Source organism: Hemicordylus capensis, chromosome 5 (genome assembly GCF_027244095.1).
Source record: "Hemicordylus capensis ecotype Gifberg chromosome 5, rHemCap1.1.pri, whole genome shotgun sequence".
NCBI lineage: Eukaryota > Metazoa > Chordata > Lepidosauria > Squamata > Cordylidae > Hemicordylus > Hemicordylus capensis.
This window is the reverse complement of record NC_069661.1, coordinates 35,044,211-35,066,682: the sequence shown is the minus strand read 5'-3', so window position 1 is coordinate 35,066,682 and position 22,472 is coordinate 35,044,211. Positions and strand designations below refer to the sequence as shown.

General features: G+C 41.6%; 2 protein-coding genes across 6 annotated transcripts in view; one reads left to right on the top strand and one right to left on the bottom strand.

Moving 5' to 3' along the window:
* Positions 1 to 22,472, top strand: part of TBCK (TBC1 domain containing kinase) — a 143,184-nt gene that overhangs the window by 90,079 nt on the left and 30,633 nt on the right. For 4 of the 5 annotated variants that reach the window (XM_053253537.1, XM_053253540.1, XM_053253539.1 and 1 more), the window contains exons 23-24: positions 11,187 to 11,362; positions 21,889 to 22,064. In XM_053253537.1, coding sequence (XP_053109512.1) covers positions 11,187 to 11,362; positions 21,889 to 22,064 — 352 coding nt within the window. The remainder of the gene's footprint in view (positions 1 to 11,186; positions 11,363 to 21,888; positions 22,065 to 22,472) is intronic. The other variant, XM_053253541.1, reaches the window with a different exon arrangement.
* AIMP1 (aminoacyl tRNA synthetase complex interacting multifunctional protein 1) overlaps positions 1 to 22,472 on the bottom strand; it is a 181,274-nt gene that overhangs the window by 138,328 nt on the left and 20,474 nt on the right. The window lies entirely within an intron of this gene.

Genomic DNA, 22,472 nt, shown 5'->3' with positions numbered 1-22,472 from the left:
CCGGAAGCGCTGTCTGCAACCCAAAAATATGTCTCTGAGTTCTATGCAACCCTCAGGGACATATTTGCATGTTTCACAAAGTGCTTCCAAAGGTAGGGGAGATTGGCATGCCTGTGTTGCATGAGCCACTGCACACATGTTTCTTCAATTTGCTTGCAAGCAGTGGTGATCAGGATGTCAGCTACTGATATTTTAATTGTGCAAAACATAATCATATCATTATAGAAAGACAATTTTTAGTATTGTCTTGTTCCATTACTTTTGCCTTGTTCCATTATGTATGCCTTGTTCCATTACTTCCTCCAAAAGCCAAGAATTTTATAAAGGAGACCTGCTGTTTGTTAATGTACTATTGTTCGATCACTTTTAAATTGGCAGTTCTTCTCTGAATTCTGTATTCAATAAGCAGCACATGAGTATATTTCTCTCCTTCGGGACTGGCCCACATTTTTCTTCACTGACTTCTATGCATAGTATTTGACAGCTTTGTTGGTTTTTAGTTCAAAGCAGCATATTATTTTTAATGTCAATCATTTTGTAATTTAATGAGACTTGTAATATAGCAGCATGAAGTCTCAATGGTTATGTTCAATTGGCATTTTAAAATTTTCACCTCGGGCTTTGCACACACAGAATATGTAGTCACAAAATGACAACCCTTAATGTGCTTAAACTTCAGACTTGTATATTGGACCATAAATCAGAGTCTGAACAGTTTAAAGTGTGCAGAAAAGTTTCTTATATTGCCACTGAAAGTAATTCAGGGTGCAGATCCCAAAGTTCCAACCAAGTGTAATAAATGTCTTAAGAGATATTTCTCAGCACTGGCTATACTTTCTAGTCTACAACCTTTTCCCTTGCCTTTTTTTTGGTATGCAGGTATTTGGTACAGGGAGATCCTTTGATCAATAATTAGTCCTCCTAATAATTTATTTATATTTTTAACCTAAGCTTATGAGATCACCCAGGTGTATGTGTCCCTCTATCAACTTTGCAGTGTCTGGACTGATTTGAACCAAATTTGGTACAGTTGTAGGGACAAATTAATGGTGTAGGTTGTGATGATGTCATCTACCCCAATTCAAGATGGCGGATGTGTGAATGAATTGTATATAATCATTCACACTACAGTTAAGATTATACTGAAAGGAAAGTAGGCAGACTAGTTCTTAGCAGAACTGCTTGTTTAAATTTTGTAAACAGTCTTTCATGATGTGTAGCCATCATAGGCACTGTACATCATAAAAACCATGAATAATCAATAAACCAATTTTTAAAAACAGCGCAGCAAAATCCCAAAATCCACCTCCTGATTAAATCCACCACATTAATTAAAAATTCAAAAAAGCCATTCAAACATGCCTAAATCTATGTTCTCCTTATTGTCCAAAAGCTCGAATATAGTAGGTCTTCAGGCAACTTTGGAAGATTAGGAGTGAGGGGAAACAGTGAACTGGACTGGGATGGCTTCCAAGCTCTGCAGGCAAAAGTGGAAATTAAAATCACTTAATTTCTGTATTACATGTACATTCCACTTTCCTTCCACAATGGATCTCAAGGCATCGTAGCTGGATTTCTCATCCAGGCATTGGTCACCTGCTTAGCTACAATAAGATTAATGCATCATGTACCTTCATATGTTCAGACGATGCCCTTGGGGCCTTTTCTAAACCTATGTTGTGTCTCAGCTTTGAAAATTGACTTACTGTCTAATTTTATTTTGTGCAACACTTGATCAGTAACTCACACCACATTTAAACAAGAAGATATTCATTCAAGGAAATAGGGTAAACCAGAAACATGTCCTAAAATTGAACATCAGTTTGATATGCTCTTTCATGTTTTCTGTACCTTTCAGACACTGCAAGCGTTCTGTGAGTTTTGCCCTATCCACACATTAAGAATTTAAAGAGCTAATAACTCAGGTCTCCAACATAGGTCTTAATTGAGCATCCAGGATGTAAGAGAAACAACCCAGAGATCTCCTTTCAGATGGCAAGAAGGCAATATCCTTATTGACCCAGCTAGTACAAAAGAATGATACTGAAATTTCCAAAGACAATAGCCAGTTTCTGCCTAGCTGATTTCCAGTATTATATATTTTCCAGAGTTGCATCTTTGGAACTGTATTAAGTTCTTAATCTTAACAATTTAGTTTTGTCTCGATTTTGATTCTTACAAATTATTAAACCATTTTTTTCTTATTCTGGGAAGAAGATAAAAGATCTCACTGTATACAGTCTACATACATAGCCACCTTATACTGAGTCAGACAGTTGGTCCATCTAGCCTAGTACTTGTCTACACTGGCTGGCAGCAGCTCTCCATGGTTTCTGAGAGGGGTCTTTCCCAGCCATGGGATTTCATGCAAAGCATGTGCTCTACCACCAAGCTATGTTCCCTCCCAAATGTACTGTTTGTACTGCTTGGATGATGGGCAACTCAGCTCTGGAATAGTGAAGGCTCCCTCCTTGTCTACAGGCAGGGAAGACTGGAGAAGTGTCAAGGACTTAATTAGCCCTCCCCATCCCTGTACTTGCAGGTAGGTGTGTCCATTATTGCTGTTCTCAGAATAAGACACAGATCTTATTTATGGAAGGATTTATGTCGGTTTATGGAAGGATTTTTGTCGCTACGTATTGTTGAATAGCTTGTGTTTGATGGCTTTGTCAGGGAGAAAAAGGCAGATGTGTTTATAAAACAGCTCTCAGAAATTCATCAAAGGTGAATAATTGTATTTGTGAAACAGAAGCCATGCAGAGCTGCCAATATTTAATAGCTCGCAGGCAAGGATGGATTGGGGGAACTGGCTTTGGTACAGAAGGAAAGTGATTTGTTAGCACATACCTGCTTACCAAAGATGTTCTGTAGTTTCAAGGCCTGCAAGATTGATGACTTTTTACCTAAAGCTGTGAATCCTTTAATTATACACACTTTCCACTTGTATGTACATGATGTTCACAAATCCAGACTTATCAGTTCTACTTTCAGGGTGAAGGATGAGGAAACCCCTAACAAAATCTCCTATTGGCTGTTTTATAGTGGTTCCTTGGTAATTAGATAACTAGTCTATTTACTGTATAAATTTCACTACATAACATTTAATCTCTCCAGAGTTACTATTCAGCAGCTGGGATAAATGTTTAAGTATCTTAGTATGTGACATCACAGGACATACAAAGGTATTATGCTTTCCAAATAGATATTTATTAATCATATCTGGATATGGGTTTGTCATCGACTCGACGGCACACTTTGCTTTGCTTTACATATACATCTATTGGTCTTGTTCCAAAGAATTTTGGTAAGAAAAGTGTTTTATTCTGTCTAATAATATGTTGTGTATTGTTGTTTGGACATTTGTCCCAACGAGGATCCTGTAAGGGGGTGGGGGTGGAGTCAGAGAAAAGAGAGGGGAAGGAGAAAAAGGGTGGTCTGAATAAAATCCCAGTTAAAATGATCTAAGATTACTTTGTGTTTGAGGGAAGCAGTCCTTTGAAAAAAAGGTTTTAAACACACACACACACACACACACGGTGTAAACAAGCAAAGAAAAAGATACTTGTGTCTATGTGCATTCCTAATGCCCTTCTACTCCATATTTTCTGTAGCACTTCGGGTGTAACATTTTAAAATCTTTATCCTGTTTTTCTTGACAAGACCCCTAGTGAAACGAGTTCATTTCAGTATCACTAGTGTGCTTGTGCTTGTGCTTGTAATTATTTCAAAACAAAGCAACACATTTGCTTTTGATTATAGCAAAACAATGCAACAAATGTTAGGCTTCCAATGCATCAAACAATATGCAGTACCACATTAAACTAGGCATACAATTTCCAGTGTAAAATGAAGAAGCTCTGTTCATCATCAGATGATGTGTTAGTTGAGAAGCCATCAGATAACATGGATCTGCATAATACCTAATCATGTTTTGTGCAGCAAATTAGCTGGTTGTTCCTTTCTATAGTGGGAATAGCAACTCATGATGAATGTGAAATGGATTGTTCAGAGATACCCAATAAAGAATAGATGGTTAAACTCTCATCTTTTATTTTGTATATCTAGATTGACTCTTTGTTGAGTAGAGTCAGAACTCTTTGATATAATTTACTCTTACCCTATAAGCTAAATGAGTCCATTTCAGAATGGACTCTCAACTGTCCAGGTCCAGTCCAAAATAGATCCAGATGGTGTGATTAGATACCTCCAGATAGCAAATGGAGCTTTGCTAATAAGTTTTCTAGAGGCATCTATCTACCCATTGTTAGACAAGGAATGGTGGGCTCCAAGCACTTTTAATCTAACCCAGCAGTAATGGTCTGCTGTCTTCCCTGCTGCCTTCTACTTACCAGATATTGGGGGAACACAGTGGAAAAGGCCCAACTTCCTGACAACAAAGGGTGTCATTCTGAAGCCATAGATGAAGCTGTGCATGCTGACTTGGACACTGGGAACTATAGGAATGGCATAGCAATTATGGCCCTATCCAGAGTTCCTGTTCAATTTTTGGTGGCCTAGAGGCCTTTAATAAAATTAACCAATTGCACTAAGCCAGGACATTGGATTAGAAGACCTCCCTCCCAGCTCCAAATTTCCATGATTTTGGATGAATTCCTAATATAATCCCTAGAAAATGCATGAAAAATTGAAAATCCATTTTGGGAACCATGAAGTTCTTGAAATGAATTCCTTCAATTCAGCCAGTAAGGTTATACAGTGAGAATACTGGTACAGTTCAGGTAACTTTGCCTCTTCCATTCTGACCGGAAACAGGAATACCAAACACTGAGAATAGTCAATTGCAACAACAGTAATATAAATTCTTTTCTGTTCGAATAAAGACTAGAAACAACCATCAAGGTTTATTACAGTCCATGACTAGCACAAAGAAACAACCATAAACATTGGTTAATTGCGTGTCACGTCATCCCCTCAGCACACCTTTTTCTTCAGATTAAGAGAAGTTTGTTTTATTACATGGCATAGCAGGCATTCTCTAAATATAAGATGAGATTTGTGCTGGAGCTCTGTATCATTTCTGTGTTACTTGCGCTAACACTCAGTCTCCATGTTACTTGAAATAACAGTGCAAATATAATATCATAACTATTCTTCTCAGAATCATAACTATTCTTCTCAGGTGCACATAAAGTCTGCACTCTGCAAAAAGCCAGAACTAAACCTTCAACACTGAGTCTTTTACTTATCAAAAAGACAGAGTCTGAGATAACTTTAAAAAGAAAAAGTTAAAATGCAGTCTTATGCTAGCATTTTGGGGACTTTTAAGAATGCAGTGTGTGATTGAGAGTTGCAGTATGTGGAGTTAGATCAGTGGCAGGGACAAGTAACCTCTGCTAACTTGGCAAAAAGACACCTTTTAATGTGATTATTCTCTTTATTTAGCAGGGGGAAAGTAGCTGGCCCTCTCCACCCCCAGCACAGTACCTCCAGTGACTGTTGCTGGTATCTATCTTACGTTTCTTTTTAGATTGTGAGCCCTTTGGGGACAGGGTTCCATCTTATTTGTTTGTTATTTCTCTGTTTAAACTGCCCTAAGCCATTTTTGGAAGAGCGGTATAGAAATAAAATAAAATTAAATTAAATTAAATTAAATTAAATTAAATAAATAAATAAATAATAAATTGCTTTTCCACCAGACAAGAAAATGTGTAAAATACTTAAAAGAAAATAGCACTCCATTAATTTTAAAACATTCTTTTTAAGGGGTGAAGAGACTATAACAAAAATTATAATATATTAATACGGGTAATCAGTGTTCCCTTTTTTTTTCCCCCTCCATTGGTACATACAATTTGTTTTGCACACCCAGGCCCTAATAATGACAGGGCATGTATAATCTGGAAGTACTAGGGCCACTTTATTATTAATTAAATTTACAAATAACCTGCAATGAGGAACTTACTAAATAGACAGACAGTGGTTACCACCCATGTGGGTCAGCCTCATAAGAAGAACTGCCCACAATAGGGCGAAGGACTGGGTGTTGATTCAGCCTGGCTCCAGGTCCGGACATCATCACAACTGTGAGGTTTTATCCTTGCTGAGGAGAGGCCAGCCTGCCCCACTCTATCCAGACTGCAAAACACTGTGTGGTGGGCCCAGCCAGCCTCCAAGTAGGGGCAGCTCACAGCCCAAGTGCCACAAAACCTGAAAAGGCTGTTTCTCTGCTTCGCACTCACCTTAATCACTCACCTCCAGTCAAACACCAGTACAAGACAGCCTACCCCACCCCTCAATCTCCTGCAAAGTAACCAAACATCCTAGACAATGAAACACCACCAGGAGAATCAGTGAGAAGTAGGTGAAAAAAAGGCCACCTCCAAAACCAATTGGCTGTGACCCAAAAAAATCCCTTGTGGCCCCCCCAAAGGCAACCAGATAATCCTCCGGGATGGGCAGGCAAGTGCCTCGCCCCAGAGCAACTGAGAATGAGTGAAGGGAGCCGGCGGCTTATGCAGCCACTCCCCCATTCCAATTGGCCAGCCACCATCAAATGCCAGGGGAACAAAATGGTGGCTCCCATGCCCGTGGATGGGCCAGGCGCACAACTCCGCCTCCCGCTTTATTGTGAAGTGCGGCAGCGGGGAGCGGTTTTGTGCTGGGTGGCAGTATCAAGGCAGTGTGTGCACGTGTGTGTTCAGAGTGGGGCCTTCCTGATTCAACCTGAGCAGAACCTAAAATTAACTGTGCAGACGTCAGAAAACATGCGAGTTTGAGCACATGTGCACACTTTAGAGGGAATGCTACTGGTAGTAGATCTCAGCCAAAGCTGTCATCAGTTGTGCCTGTGAATGTACATTTCAGAGTACAAATGAAGGCAAGATGTGTGACTACTTCAGTTGTATTACTCACCCCCGCCGAAGTATTAGGCAGGTTGTTTATATGCCTGGGACGTGGTGTGTGTGCTAATTAATAGAATTATTTGGGATAGAGAGGTCAGGCCACATGGTTTTAACATTCATTCAAGCAACGTATTGAGTATCAAGCAATGTATCCTCTCTAAATGTTTCTGGCATACACTTTTGTTGGAAAGGAACAGGTTTTTGGAATGGGTTAAATGATACCAAAGAGACGTGTGAGAGAACATGCCACATGATTTTATATTCCACTTTTTACCATTATTTTCATGATAGGGTTTCAGGCTGTAATCACTTGTTGAGTGCTCTTCTTTGTTGTGAGCTGTCTCTGAAGACAGGCTGTCAAGTCCTTTGCCACATAATGCTATCTTATTTTTGCCTGCATGTCGGCTCCACTTGCTGCTGTATTTGCTCTGACTTCACCCTACAGTGAAGACTGGTGAAGGCTTAACTATCAGAGATTATCGAATCCCAGACATTCTGTGAAGCATGGCTGTCCTATTTATCAGTTGTAGGAGCATCTTGCTTATCCATCCATGCATGACAGCTTTATCAAATCAATGAGATTAATGATTGGCTTTTTGGTGGGAAATGCTGCCACCAAATTGCCAGTGTAGGATAACAGGTTTATTTTTCCAGTTCATTAAACCTACAGGAAATAAATGTATTAACAAGACATGTTTAATTTTTGCAAATAGCCTTTAGAGGATTTCAAGGCTAAGCTGCAGTGATTTGGAAGGGAAATGTGTTTCCCCTCTCAAATCAGTTTGAATGCAGTTTGTTTAACCTTTCTCCGTCACTTATTTATTACAACATTTTTGTCTTGCCCTTCCTCTGAAGAGGTCAGTGTAGTGCACATGCCTCCCCCACCCTATTTTGTAACAAAGGAAGGGTAGGATGAGAGAGTGACTGACCTAAATTCATCCATCAAGCTTCACAATTTTATCTTATGTCTCTGCATCGTAGTCCGGCACTGCAGCTGCTATGCCACACTGGCTTTCTATAACTGCAGATTAGGAGCATAGGAAGTTGCCTTATACTGAGTCAGGCTCAGTTTAGGGTTGTCTACCCAGCAGGTCTCCAGGGTGTAAGATAGGTTTCTTTCCCAGCCCTACTGGGAAGTTCCTAGACCTCCTAGTAGGGGTATTGAACCTTGAAACTTCTGCATGTAGAGCAGGTGCTTTACCAGTAACGGGCTGCTATCTTGATAGAGCTACAAAAGCCATAAATCTTATGTGACAGTTCTAGTCAATAGCAGCAGTAGTGTATGCCATTCTCCCTCACCATGTTCAGGTCCTGTCAGCAGTGACCTACACCGATCACATGCAGCTATCAGGTCAGATCATATACAGCACACAAGGGCTTTAGACTCCTCAAAGGCTGGCTGACCCTGTTCATGAAGCTCTGAGCAGGCCTTTCCCTCTCTCAAAGAGGATTTGTGCATCTGCAATCATTGAATCAGTTGGAACTGGGCATTTAATGTAGGGTGCTATTGTGTACCTCCGTTCAGGGAAGATATCCTACCTTAAATCTTCAGATGCTTAAAGGGAGGGCTGGGGAGTTAGTGGCACTCTAGGAAATGAATGTTCTCATAGTGCCTCGAGCCTTTTAAAACTCTACAGACAGCCTGAATCTAGCCATTGCTGAACACATTTTATTGGACTAGATGGACTAAGTCATCTAATCCAGCACAGTTAAAAAACAGAATATAAATGATACAGCAGGTGCTCACACACGTCTCTTTGCGTGTCATTTAATCCATTTGGAACTGGGTTCCAGCAACAAATGATCAAATTCTTGATCTCAGTTGCATCATAATGTTGCAGATTCTTTCTTGTTTTCTAACAGTGATTTTTACAGCTTTGTCAAATGCAACAGGCATTTGACAAAGTCCGTGTAGAAAGTTCAGACTTGTGAGCTTGATTTCGCGAAGTGCTTTTGGTTGGTCTGTCAGTTTCCTTTAGCAACTGTAACCATGACAAATAATATGCTGAGCTTGGACCACACATCTTGTTAATAGATGCCATGCCTGACATTCAGGCATTATCACATTGTATGCTCTTACAATCAGGGTTTTTAGCCAATAGCACAGACAACCATTTGTTCTGTTTCTGCCACACTCAACTACAATTACATTTGCAAACTGTCTAGATGCTGTAATGGCATTTGCCAGTCCAGACATCCCTTTCATTTGAATTTGTTGAATAATCTTAATGTGACTTGTATGGCTCAATAATTGTCATTAGGGATGTGCCCAAATTGTTTCGGCAGCTCAATAGAGAGACACTGAAAGGATACGGGTCGCCACAGCCGAAACATTTTGGCCAGGGGCAAGCGGTAGCTTTAAAAGGAGGCATGCAGGTCCCTACCTGCTCCTCCACTGCTACCCAATGAAACACCTTGCTGACCATGCAAATAGCATCCACAAGCCCGTGTGCACATTGCTGGGAACGGGGAAGCAGTTGCGTGGGTCTTTTTAGAATGGAGAGAACGGACAGGCAGGGGGCAGTGGAGGAGCAGGTAGGGACTTGCATGCCTCCCTTTAAAGCTACCACTCTCCCTTGCTCTGGGGATGCATGGAACGCTTCGTGCACATCCCTAATTGTCATTTGAAATTTCCACTTATTTACATATTAATAATGGGGAGAAGTAGTTACTTCTTGTCTGTCTCAACTCTATCATAAGGCACCTGCAAAGCTGCATGTGTATTTTGAAATGAACTTACAGTGGGTATAGGAAAGAATCACCCCCTTTGATAGACCTTCAATTCTGGTTCCCTTACATCCTGAAATGAAAACACAAAGAAAATTCCCTTCACCAGCTGTACTTATCCAATGCAACCTATAACATCCAACTGAAAAACATCACAATTACAGTCCAGAAAAAGTGTCAGAGACAAAAAACAAGAATTACTGAGATTGAAAAAGGATCACCCCCCCATGTCAATATTTTGTTGAACCACCTTTTGCTTTAATAACAGCCTTGAGTCTGTTGGGATACTTCTCTATCAACCTTGCACATCTAGACGGAGCAATATTTGCCCACTCCTCCATACAGAACTGTTCAAGTTCGGTCACATTGGATGGTAGGTGTTGGTGGACTGCTATCCTCCCTGGATCCGGTCGGCCCTCCAAACTGGATGGAAGAGCAAGGAGGAAACTGGTAAGAGAGGTTACCAAGAGGCCAATGGCCACTCTGAAGGAGTTAAAGGACTTCATGGCAAAGAGTGGTTGTTCTGTGCATGTGACAACAATTTCACGAGCGCTCCACAGATGTGGCTTGTTCGGGAGGGTCGCAAGGAGAAAGCCACTTCTCAAGAAAGGCCACATTAAAGCTCGTTTGAGCTTTGCCAGAAGGCACCTTGAAGATTCTGATGCCAAATGGAAAAAGGTCTTATGGTCAGATGAGACCAAGATTGAACTATTTGGCCTCAACACCAAACAGTACACCTGGCGTAAATCCAACGCAGCTCACCATCCACAACACATCATACCTACAAAGAAGCATGGAGGTGGCAGCATCCTGTTGTGGGGGTGTTTCTCTGCCTCAGGGACTGGGGCCCTCGTTAGGGTAGAAGGAAAAATGGATGGGGCAAAATACCGTCAGATTCTGGAAGAAAACCTGCTACCCTCTGCCAGACAGTTGAGGATGGGCAGAAGATTCACCTTTCAACATGACAACAATCCGAAGCACATAGCAAAATTGACCACACAGTGGCTGAAGGAAAAAAAGTGAACGTCCTCATGTGGCCCAGTCAGAGCCCAGACCTAAATCCCATAGAAAATCTGTGGAGAGATTTGAAGATAGCAGTCCACCAACACCTACCATCCAATGTGACCAAACTTGAACAGTTCTGTATGGAGGAGTGGGCAAATATTGCTCCATCTAGATGTGCAGGGTTGATAGAGAAGTATCCCAACAGACTCAAGGCTGTTATTAAAGCAAAAGGTGGTTCAACAAAATATTGACATTGGGGAGGGAGGTGATCCTTTTTCAATCTTAGTAATTCTTGTTTTTTGTCTCTGACACTTTTTCTGGACTGTAATTGTGATGTTTTTCAGTTGGATGTTATAGGTTGCATTGGATAAGTACAGCTGGTGAAGGGAATTTTCTTTGTGTTTTCATTTCAGGATGTAAGGGAACCAGAATTGAAGGTCTATCAAAGGGGGTGATTCTTTCCTATACCCACTGTATTTTTTAATGTTAAGGCTACTAAAAATAGCTAATGAAACTTTCCCTTAGTGTTCATTCAGTTTTACCAACATTCGCATTCTTTATTTGATTTGCACCTTGTTATCTTCTTCTTAGAAATCGATATCGAGAGATGTGTCCGTGAATCAATCAATCTTTTCTGTTGGACCCCTAAGAGTGCTACATACAGGCAATATGCACAGCATCCCAAGCAAGCCAGCGAGAACAATTGTACAAAAAATTTAATGTCCTGTTTCTCATCAGACTATCAGGATGCACCTAGGAGTGACCTGGTGAGTTTTAAGCTTGACGTTTTATGAATTTATAAATAGAGTGTAACATTTTAAGGCTAATTGTACTCTTGGTGTGTTTCATTGTATGCCCAGCGTTCGATGTCTCCCCAAGTACAGCATTTGTATCTACAGACAGATGCTGCATCATGGGGGAAGGGAGGCTGAGGCTATGGAGTGCATCAGTGTTTGGGGCAGGGCTCACTACTAGTATGTTCCATTTGGCACACTGTATAGCATATACATATCTCTGAGGTGATCCAGCATCATTCCAAACCTGGGTAATGTGCCTGTGAAGTAGCCTCTGTGGAAGGATTTCACAGCTCTCCAAAGTGCTCTGTGCAAGGTGTGCTTGGTTTATTGTGGCACAAGAATAAGTGGATCTAAAGAATATAGACAGGGTTTTATAAGCAGGAGTTGCTTATAATGTAGTGGATGTCTAGACCAGTTCAGACGACCCAACAAACTAGTGTGTTGAGAATCCTGCATTAATGAGAGATGAGCCCGCATGCTTCCCGCTTTGCCTACTCTTTCTTCCTGACCTCTCGCCCATCTATGAAGCAGGGATTCTGATTAGTTGTTGCACAGCTTTGCTTCTCACATGGTCTGAGCCTGGTTCCATATCCTGGTTTGTAAACTGCAGATAATCCACAGGTCCTGGTAACATGTATAGCTGTGGTTTAAGTAACCAAGATGCTTCCGTTGCAGCTACACACAACGGAGTGGAGGGAAAGGAAGTGGGGGTGGGTGGAGGAAGAGTGTGCTGGTGCAACACTCATTCTGTGTACATGTGTTTGCATTTAGCTCTCTTTCTTAACGTGACAATTTAACAGCACAACATGTATATCCCAAAGGGGGCCAGCCTTCGGTGTAGGGCTGAGGGTTGGGCTACACTATATTCAGTTTGGCTGTTTGAGGAGTTGCAGCACTAAGTGTGCCAGCTTTGCTACTGAGATTGGGTTGAAGTAGTTGTAATGTGTCTGGGTTTGTCTGAAGATGGGGCTACAGAGGGCGCCTTTGTTGAATGTGGACAGCTATTCCGGTGGTGGTGGGGAATAGAAGAAGTAACGCTGGCAGGTCAGCAGGCCATTCCAGGGGAAGGGTAGTCAGAAATGTAATAGCTGTCTCCCCCTCCAGCTGTCCTGCCAGCTCTGTGACCTCGGGGAGAACTGCCAACAACCCACATAGCCTTACCTTGCTCCTTTGCAATGCCAGGTCGGTCCAAAATAAACCTGAACTCATCCATGATCTGATTATGGATGAAGGGGCCGACCTGGTGTGCATCACCGAGACTTGGTTGGGGGAGGCTAGTGACCCAGTTTGGACCCAGCTTCTCCCTCCAGGGTATTCGGTAGGTGAGGGGTCGTGGGCGGGGAGGTGGAGTGGCTGTGATCTATAAAGATAGCATCTCCCTTACCAGGGTCCCTGTTGGGGTATCAGGCCATATTGAATGTGTGTACTTAAGTTCGGGGACCAGGGATAGATTGGAAGTTCTGTTAGTGTACTGATCGCCCCACTGCCCAATGGAGTCCCTTACTGAGCTCACAGACTTGGTCGCAGAACTTGTGTTGGAGTCTCCCAGACTTTTGGTGCTGAGGCACTTTAATGTTCATTTCGGGACCAATTTGTCTGGGTCAGCTCCGGAGTTCATAGCGGCCATGACAACTGTGGGTCTATCCCAAGTGGTCTCTGGACCGACACATATTGCAAGTCACATGCTTGATTTGGTCTTTTACTCTGATCAGGGTGGTGTTCCGTGTGTGGGGACTCCTATGATTTCCCCATTGTCATGGACGGACCACCATCTGGTCAAGGCTAGACTTACAACCACTTTCCACCTCCGCAGGGGCGAGGGGCCTATTAGACTGGTCCACCCGAAGAGGTTATTAGACCCTATAGGATTCCAAGAATCCTTGGAGGGATTTAATGTTGTCTTTGCTGGTGATCCTGTTGATGCCTTGGTGGAGAACTGGAACAACATGCTCACCAGGGCAGTCGACATGATTGCTCCTAAGCATTTCCTCCGACCCACTTCAAAACTGGCCCCATGGTATACGGAAGATCTACAGGGGCAGAAACCGCAAGGTAGGCGACTGGAGCACAAATTCGACTCAACTCGAATCCAACAGATTACAACATAGAGCACATTTAAAGATCTATGCTCAGGCAACACATGCAACAAAGAAGTGGTTCTTTTCTGCCTGTATTGCATCTGCGAGTTCACGTCCAGCGGAGTTATTCAGGGTTGTAAGGAGGCTAGTTTGAGTCCCCCCTTCCTTGAATCAGAATTTGGAGCCATCAGTTATCCACTGTGATGTGTTTAAATAATATTTTGCAGATGAAATCTCTCGGATTCAGGCCAACTGAGATAGAAACTCCACAATTAATTCAAAGTCTGAATTGGAGGTGTCCAGCAACTCCTCTTATGTGGTTCGACTGAATCAATTTCAGTTTGTGACTCCTGAGGATGTGGACAAGCTGCTTGGAACAGTGAGGCCTACCACTTGTTCTCTTGACCCTTGTCCAACATGGCTTGTTCTGTCTAGCAGGGAGGCTGTTGTAGGAGTCCTGGTAGAAATCATAAATGCTTCTCTGAGGGAGGGCAGGATGCCTCCTTGTCTTCTTCTAAAGAAGCATGCATTAGACCCCTCAGAGTTAAGCAACTATAGGCCTGTTTCCAACCTCCCATGGCTGGGCAAGGTAATTGAGAGGGTGGTGGCCTCTCAGCTCCAGGCAGTCTTGTGGGAAACTGATTATCTAGACCCATTTCAAACTGGTTTTTGGGTGGGCTATGTGGTGGAGACTGCCTTGGATGGCCTGATGGATGATCTCCAATTGGGAATTGACAGAGGAAGTCCTTCCTTTTGAACCTCTCAGCGGCTTTCGATACTATCGACCATAGTATCCTTCAGGAATGTCTGAGAGAGTTGGGGGTGGGAGTGTGGGGTCAGAACGCCAGAGATGATTTTGATCTGCCTGTTCTAGATGGGGTCACTCTTCCCCAAAAGGAACAGGTTCACAGTCTGAGAGTACTTCTGGATCCACACCTCTCCCTGGTATCTCAGGTTGAGGTGGTGGCCAGAGGGGCTTTCTATCAGCTTTGGCTGATACGCCAGCTGCGTCCGTTTCTTGAGATGAACGACCTCAAAACCGTGGTGAATATGTTGATAACCTCCAGAATTGGCTTCTGTAATGTGCTCTATGTGTGTCTGCCTTTGTACATAGTCCGGAAGCTTCAACTGGTACAGAAAGCTGCAGCCAGGTTGGTCTCCAGGTCATCTCGGAGAGACCACATCACTCCTTTGCTGATAGAGCTACACTGGCTGCCAATAGGCTTCCAGACAAAATACAAAGTGCTAGTTATAACTTATAAAGCCCTAAATGGCTTAGGCCCTGGGTATTTAAGAGAACGTCTTCTTCGTTATGAGCCCCACCACCCATTGAGGTCATCTGGAGAGGTCTGTCTCCAGTTGCTGCCAGCTCAGCTGGTGGCCACACAGGGACGGCCTTCTCAGTTGCTGCCCCAAGACTGTGGCATGCGCTCCCTACTGAGATACAGTCCTCCCCATATCTGACCATTTTTAAAAAGCACTTGAAAACCCACCTCTTCACCCAAGATTTCTCAGCTTTTTTTTTTTTTTTTTTTTTAGGGTTTTAATCTCTGGTTAATTTTTAAAAAATTAAATTGTTTAAATTTTTTGTATATGTTTTTAACTTGTTTTATGCTATTGTTAACCACCCAGAGATGAAAGTTTGGGGCGGTGTATAAATTTGATAAATAAATAAAAATCCATATATTGTGATTATTTTTCACACACTCTGGCTATCTGTGGCAAATATTTATTGTTTGGTAGTTGAAACTTACCTTTGTTTTTAATTGTTGTAACAAATAGTGCCTTTTCCCTCCCTCTGCTGACTTCTCAAGCATTTTGAACTTTCAGTTCTTCTGTGATTTGATAGCCATGTGACCTTATTTATGTTCCAGAACCATTTTGATCCTTGAATTGCTCTGAAGAATGTGCCAGTGGAAGTATTTCATCTTGTGCCAGGGCTTCTCTGCACTCTTATTTTCCTACTGTTTCTGTTGAGCATGGCTTTTTATTTCTGTAACAGAGATTATTGAGGCCTAGCCCCAAAGCTTCTGAGTAAGCCTTCTCTTTACTGAGGAAGAATAGCAAAAAGAACCCATCCCCCCACCCACGGAATTTTTTAAATGTATTATTTTAGGAGCCTATGTTTTATTTTAGGTAGCTTATTATTCTCTGACGTGCTGGTTTGTCAATTGCATGAGCAGGCAGCTTTTGTGCTGGCAGCCTGAAAACATATGCTATCATCTTCATTTACCTATCCTACTTGCCTTTCAGAGGTCAGCCTAGGGATGAGATGAGATGATAATATTTGGAGCTTTGTCTATGTCAGCCTAGGGTATGTTAATTTTGGTGGTCATTTGCTTTTCTTGGGAACTGTTTCAGTCTCGAAACAAGACATGAAGCTAGAAAGTATATTTGATCTTTTACACTTTGTATGGACGTCTTTTAACTTGACTGTCATTATAGCAGCAAGGAAAAAGTATTAAGAGCATAGCTACTTAACACACTGGTGATTTCCTACCTGCTGGAGTACAGAAAATATCTCCAGATTCCCCTGAGAAACGCATGTTACAATATTAGTGAAAAAATATAGCCATTAAAAATGCAGAATTAACTCTATAGCATATTTGCCTAAATGTAAATGTGTACTGATCTCATATCACTGACATTTTTGAGATTCTCTTTCTATACTCACTCTATTCAGAAATCTGTTTGACTGTTGGCATGTCCCTGCTCTGTACCTTCTCATGAAATCCTGTCTCACTCACTCTGAGAATATATGATCTCTAAAGACCCCAGTGGACAGTTCCCAGACTAAGTTAGTCATGATTATGTTCTATTGAAATTAATGGGATTTAAGTTAGGCAAAACTGAGTTGTCAACTTATTTCAATGGAGTTTAGTCATGACTAACTAGTCTGGATGTTGCCCGCAATATTTACAGAGTGAATAATAGCTGGATAGTCCTATTGGCTAAAGTGTTTTCCTTATAAAGCAATTATTGCTTGCACTGTGAGGAGTCCCAATAACAGCAGAAATGAACGGAACTGATGAACAAGGCCAATAGAGGTTGCCTAGAGAAGAAGTTTGCACTTCCTGAGCCAAGTAACAGCCTTATCAGCAGATCTCCTTTAGTACTCTACAATTCCTTCACATCCCAACAAAGTGAATAATATCAGCTTGACACTAGTGTATTATTTATAAATTGTAATTCCTTACATGCCATGAGCAGAATTTTTTTCCCTCGTGTGCTGAAGACATCCTAAAGTAAATTCCTAAAGCCCCATTACCACACAGCAAAGCAAATGTTGATGGTATGTTATACAAAGGAAAAATAAATACCATTTCAGCAATGGGACTCTCTTCCGTTTTGCTTTCTTGTGTCTTTCCCCATTCTAGTACATGCCGTACCTCATGAAGAGTGCTTGAAGTTGCTTCATTTCATCTGAAGTGGGAAATAATTGGGGCTTCTGAGGCACCACTGCTGCGTCTCAGTCCACTATTGCAAAACTTAACATGTAGAGAAAAATAAAAGTACTTTGTTGTTTTGGTACTGTGAAGCCCTGAGTCATACTGACAACTGCCTCCAAAAGAAACCTATATAAAGTTGTCTCCCATGTCCACTTCTGTATGCTTTATTGCAGCATTATAGCAGGTGTAAAAATAATAAGGTATTTTGTTCAATTTCCATTTTATATTCTCCAGTAGAAAAAAGATAGGTATATAAGTTTAAGGAAAGAAATAGAAAAACAAAAAAACCCAAAACAAATTATTATTGTTATTATTCTTATTATTATTATTACTACTACTAAATTTATGTCCCCCTCTTCCTCCAAGGAGCCCAGAGCGATGTACTACATACTTACATTTCTCCTCACAACAACCCTGTGAAGTAGGTTAGGCTGAGAGAGAAGTGACTGGCCCAGAGTCACCCAGCAAGTATCATGGCTGAACAGGGATTTGAACTCGGGTCTCCCAGGTCCTATTCCAGCACTCTAACCACTATACCACTCTGGCTCACGTGGAAGTATGAAAATAGAAGTATGAATGTGAAATTTCATTTGTAAGGTTAACTCTCACAGATAAGTTATTCAGAATGTTACCCTCTTAATGGAACATACTGAACCATACCTTAAAAATTGAGGAGTGCTCAGCATTCAGTAATTTGATTGCCAGATCTTCAGTTTAGAGCCAAATGAAAAACTGAGTGTCATTAAAATTCGGTTTCAAGACCCAAGCAATCCATACAGATATGAGACTCTGAGTGTTTTAATATGTGAGACTATCCATTTGGAGTGAACATGACATTTGGTGAACTGCCATTCATTATTACAGTGGGTTGGATCCAAAAATTGTCTTCTTCAGGAAGAAGCGAACTTATGGGCCCAACCCAAGAGCTCCGTACACTCAATAGGGATGTGCCCGAATTGTTTCGGCACCTCATTAGAGGCACTGAAACTATTCGAGCTGCCGCAAGTGAATCATTTTGGCGGGAGGTGAGCAGTAGCTTTAAAAGGATGCACACGGGTCTTACCTGCTCCTCTGCCACCCCACTGTGGCACTACCAGTTCTACAAAGCTGCACAGCACCTGCTGACGTGCTGCTCGCAGCTGCCCTCACACAGCATTGGCTCACATGACAGCCATGCTGTGCAGTTTTTTTAGAACCAACAGCGTCTCAGTGGAGGGCAGTAGTGGAGCAGGTAAGACCTCCTTTTAAAGGCTATCCGCCCTCCCGCAGCTGCATGAAATACTTTGTGCACATCCCTAACATTCAACAACCCAGAGTTCTCAAAACAGTAAATATGGTGAAAACATCTGTACACATCCAGATTTCATAATTTCTTTCTGTTTAGTGGTAGTGTGTTTCTGAGAGAATACAGAGGCAAGCCAAAGAGTTTCCCAGGAGAAGTCCATAGAAAATATTCAGCCAATAGGATTTGAAACAATACTTGATTTACTCCTTGACATTTTTTTTCTGATAGTGGTATCTCTGTTGGTGTTACTTCATGCACTGGCACAATACAGCCAGAGTTAAGCTCTTTTAAGTCCCTTTGATTTCTAATTTCCATGGAGGATTGCTAATTTTAACTTCTTAACTTTTCCCCGTTATAAGGAATAGGACTTTAAAATGCTTGATGCTGGCTGAATTGTGCCCACTGTATTTGAATGTACAGGTGGCCCTCATTATCCATGTCCGAGCTCCCATTCACATATCTGCGGTCAGGCAATATAGACCTGACCTTGTTATCCGCTGTTTTAAAAATAGGCAAAATTCGCCTATCTGTTGTTCCTGGGTGGCTGGAAATGACTTCCAATGTCATTTCCGGCTACCATTTTGCAGCACAGAGCTATTTTATGGCTCTTTTTTTAAAAAATCCAAGATGTTTTGGGAAAATCTCAAAATTTGGAAGATTTGCAGTTGAGGGGGCCTTTCTGGAGGTCTGGAGAGCAAGGTTATGTGCTTTTGTACCTTTATTTCTGCTTTTGGGGACCTTTTTAGGCTCAAGGAACCTAAACCCCCAATTCCCATAGACTCAAGATCTTGTTATTCACTGTTTTGTTGTCCACTGTTGTAGGCTGGAAAGGAACCCCTGTGAATAACGAGGGCCACCTGTATGCCTAAAATATAATTTGTAAGCAATTTGTAATCATGGTGAATGTTTGTTTCAGCCAAATGCTACAGCGAACCCAAATTGGCCATGGTTTTCATCTGCTTGTACATGAAATGGAAAATCATGTATTTTGCTGTTGCATATATGCTCACAAATAACAGGGAACCAGTTTACCAAGCAATATTTAATTAAGAATTTCAGCACCCACAAAACAATGGCCTATTATCAAAATGTATATCATCACAGGCAGACTCAGCAACTAGTACTAGGCAGAATTCTCAGGCCATTTGCCCCAGTGCTGTAGGTTAGCAATATAACCCATATTAGCAATTTGCTTTGCAGTATGACTGTTTTAAAGAGTAGATAAAAGGTCAGTACAAACCCCAACTCAAGTTAGAACAGGGATTCTCGAACTTGGGTCTCCAGATCTTGTTGGACTAAAACTCCCATCACTCCCAGCCACAATGACCAAAGGCTATTGTGGCTGGGGATGATGGAAGCTGTAATCCAGCAATATCTGGAGACCCAAGTTTGAGAACCCTGGGTTCTCATAACCACCATTTTCTCATCTCATGTATGGGTTTTCAATTGAAAGGATATGCTGGTTGTACTCAGAGGGCTGCATCTGGCCCTGGGGCCTTCAGTGGCTGATTCCTTAACTTTTACTAAGTTTGACTAATGTTCAACATCTATCTCGAGCACAAGGATGAAGAATGCAGTAGAATACTATGTGTGGCATTCAAATGTCATGAAGCCACAAGATCTGGACACTTACTTTTGGAAAAGAGTTAAATATACCATAGTAGCCTTAAAAGAGTTGTATTGTCTCTTCAATATTTGAGCGAGAGTCCTGATTTTAGGGGGGAAAGACATGGCTAGTGGGAACAGATCTTTTGGCAGCTGAACATTGTTCACAATAATGCTGTTTCCAGAGTGTTGCTGTTTTATTTCATGCTTCAGTAAAGACGTTATATATGTTATCACAAAAATACATACTTGGCCTTTCCAGAAAGGGTGTAAATGGCCCTACAGTGGATATTAAATTTCATATCTAGCAGAGAAATAATCCACTAGAGTTCACTGGGCGGATATATTAGACCTCGTTGCTGGAGCATTATGGAGCAGGCAAAGAGATGCTGTTCACCTTTGTTTTTTTAGCTCCTATGGTTTGGTTAATTATTGTCCCCAAAGGAAGTGAAATGTCACTTATCAAAGTGAAGAAGCTAGCCACATACATAAAGTGCCAAAGACTTATGAGGTTATTTGTTTTGTTCTAATCTCCTTGGTTGCCACATTTTCCTTTCCTTTCTTTTTATTAGCCTGTGTGGGATCTATATATGTAAGACAGGTTAGACTGCTGGGAATCTTTGTGATTAAGGTTTATTTTCTGCAGTGGTGGGGAGAGGTAGATAATCTTCAACTAAGCTAAGGAAGAAACAGAAAATGAGGATTTGCAGCATGCCTGCCCAGGAATACAGAGGCCAGAGCCTTTCAGGATGATATACAATCCACTTACCCTTATTTCAGATAGAAGAGGAAAGACTTTGATTATACAGAGCTGCTCAGGCAACTGGTAGTATTCCTCTTCAACATCCAGGATCCAACTGTTCATTTGGATATCTAAAGCAGAGATTTACAACCTTGGGTCTCCAGGTGCAACTTCCATCTTTCCCAGCCACAGTGGCTATATGGCCATGATGGGAGTTGTAGTCCAACAATATCTGGGGATCCAAGGCTGGGAACCGCTGATCTCAAGGGGATATTTCGACTGATATTTATGAGCTTTTTAAAGTAGCATGTACAGGGTCAGTGTGTTGTATTTTGCATGTCCCCGTGTGCCTCTGTGACCCCTGTTGTAGGTAGCTGAGACACTTAATGTCTGGGATGAAGGAGAATTGTTTTCCTCACTGCAACAGTATCCTCATTGGTAGCATTTTAGTTTCCTTCATAGGACGGACTGACAACTGTTCACTTATGCGGGAGGAGCAGTACACTTAGGGAGACCATTGGGGTGGGAGTTCAGCCTGCTATCTGTTGTTGTGGCTCAGTAGTTCCAGTAAATGAGAATCCAGCCCATTTCTGTCTTCAGAATCCCACTTTTTCACTTGCATAGCCATATTCTAGGTTCTGTTTTAGTCATACCAGAGACAGAGTATAGTAGATCTCTCTAGTTTATCTGGAGTGAATGAGTGAGATCTTATCATTCTATGTCTTTTTTTCTACACTCCTCATATCATCATTCTTGATTAAACTTCTTGAACTATTAACTTGAAGTTGTACAGTGGATGGAATTTAATTAATTAATTAATCAATCAATCAATCAAATTTGTACACTGCCCCAAACTTTCATCTCTGGGAGGTTAACAATAGCATAAAACATTGTAATATTGTACTTCGACATGGGAGTAGTGGACCTTGATTTAACTAAGATCACTTTACACTTGATGGCTTCATATATCAGATTAGACTGCAGTGTACTCCATAATATAAAGTAACTATATTACTCATCACCGTTTGAAGCTTTAGAGACAGAAGTGATGTTGACATTCTAATGTGAATAAGCAGTAAGAAGCCAAATTTCAGCATACAAATAGTAGTGTATTACCTGTGTTTTAAAACATAACTTAGCTGACAGTGTTAAATGTGGAAACAGGATGCGTTAGGCACATATACTTAAAAAGAACAACAGTGCAAAGTTAGCTTGCAGTTTATAAAGGAAAGAATGCTTCGTTACTAAATTTCCACATTTTAATCCAGACAGAAATTTGGCAGTTGAAAATGTTCAGGTGCATTATTGTATTGGTTTTGCTTCTCTCTCATTACAAGTCTAGGGAATCTATTAAGTTGAATGATCTAAAATCAGAGGTGTCGCCACGGATCTCAGCTGAAGATTTGATAGACCTGTGTGACCTGACGGGACCTGGCCATTTCAAGACCCCAGCAAAGAAAACGAAACCTAGCAAGCCAAAGCTGCTTATTGTTGACATCCGTAACAGCGAGGAGTATCCTTTTACACTGAAAGAGCCACAGTTTAATCAATTTTCACCATGTGCCCTGCCAGTTTTAACTAGAAGTACTGCAGAGCTGGTCTTGTAGTAGCAAGCATGCCGTGTCCCCTTTGCTAAGCAGGGTCCACCCTGGTTGCATATGAATTGGAAACTACATCTGTGAGCCCCTGGTGGCGCAGTGGTAAAACTGCTGCCCTGTAACCAGAAGGTTACAAGTTCGATCCTGACGAGGGGCTCAAGGTTGACTCAGCCTTCCATCCTTCCGAGGTCAGTAAAATGAGTACCCAGAATGTTGGGGGCAATATGCTAAAATCATTGTAAACCGCTTAGAGAGCTCCGGCTATAGAGCGGTATATAAATGTAAGTGCTATTGCTATTGCTATTGCTACTGTTAAGATATTC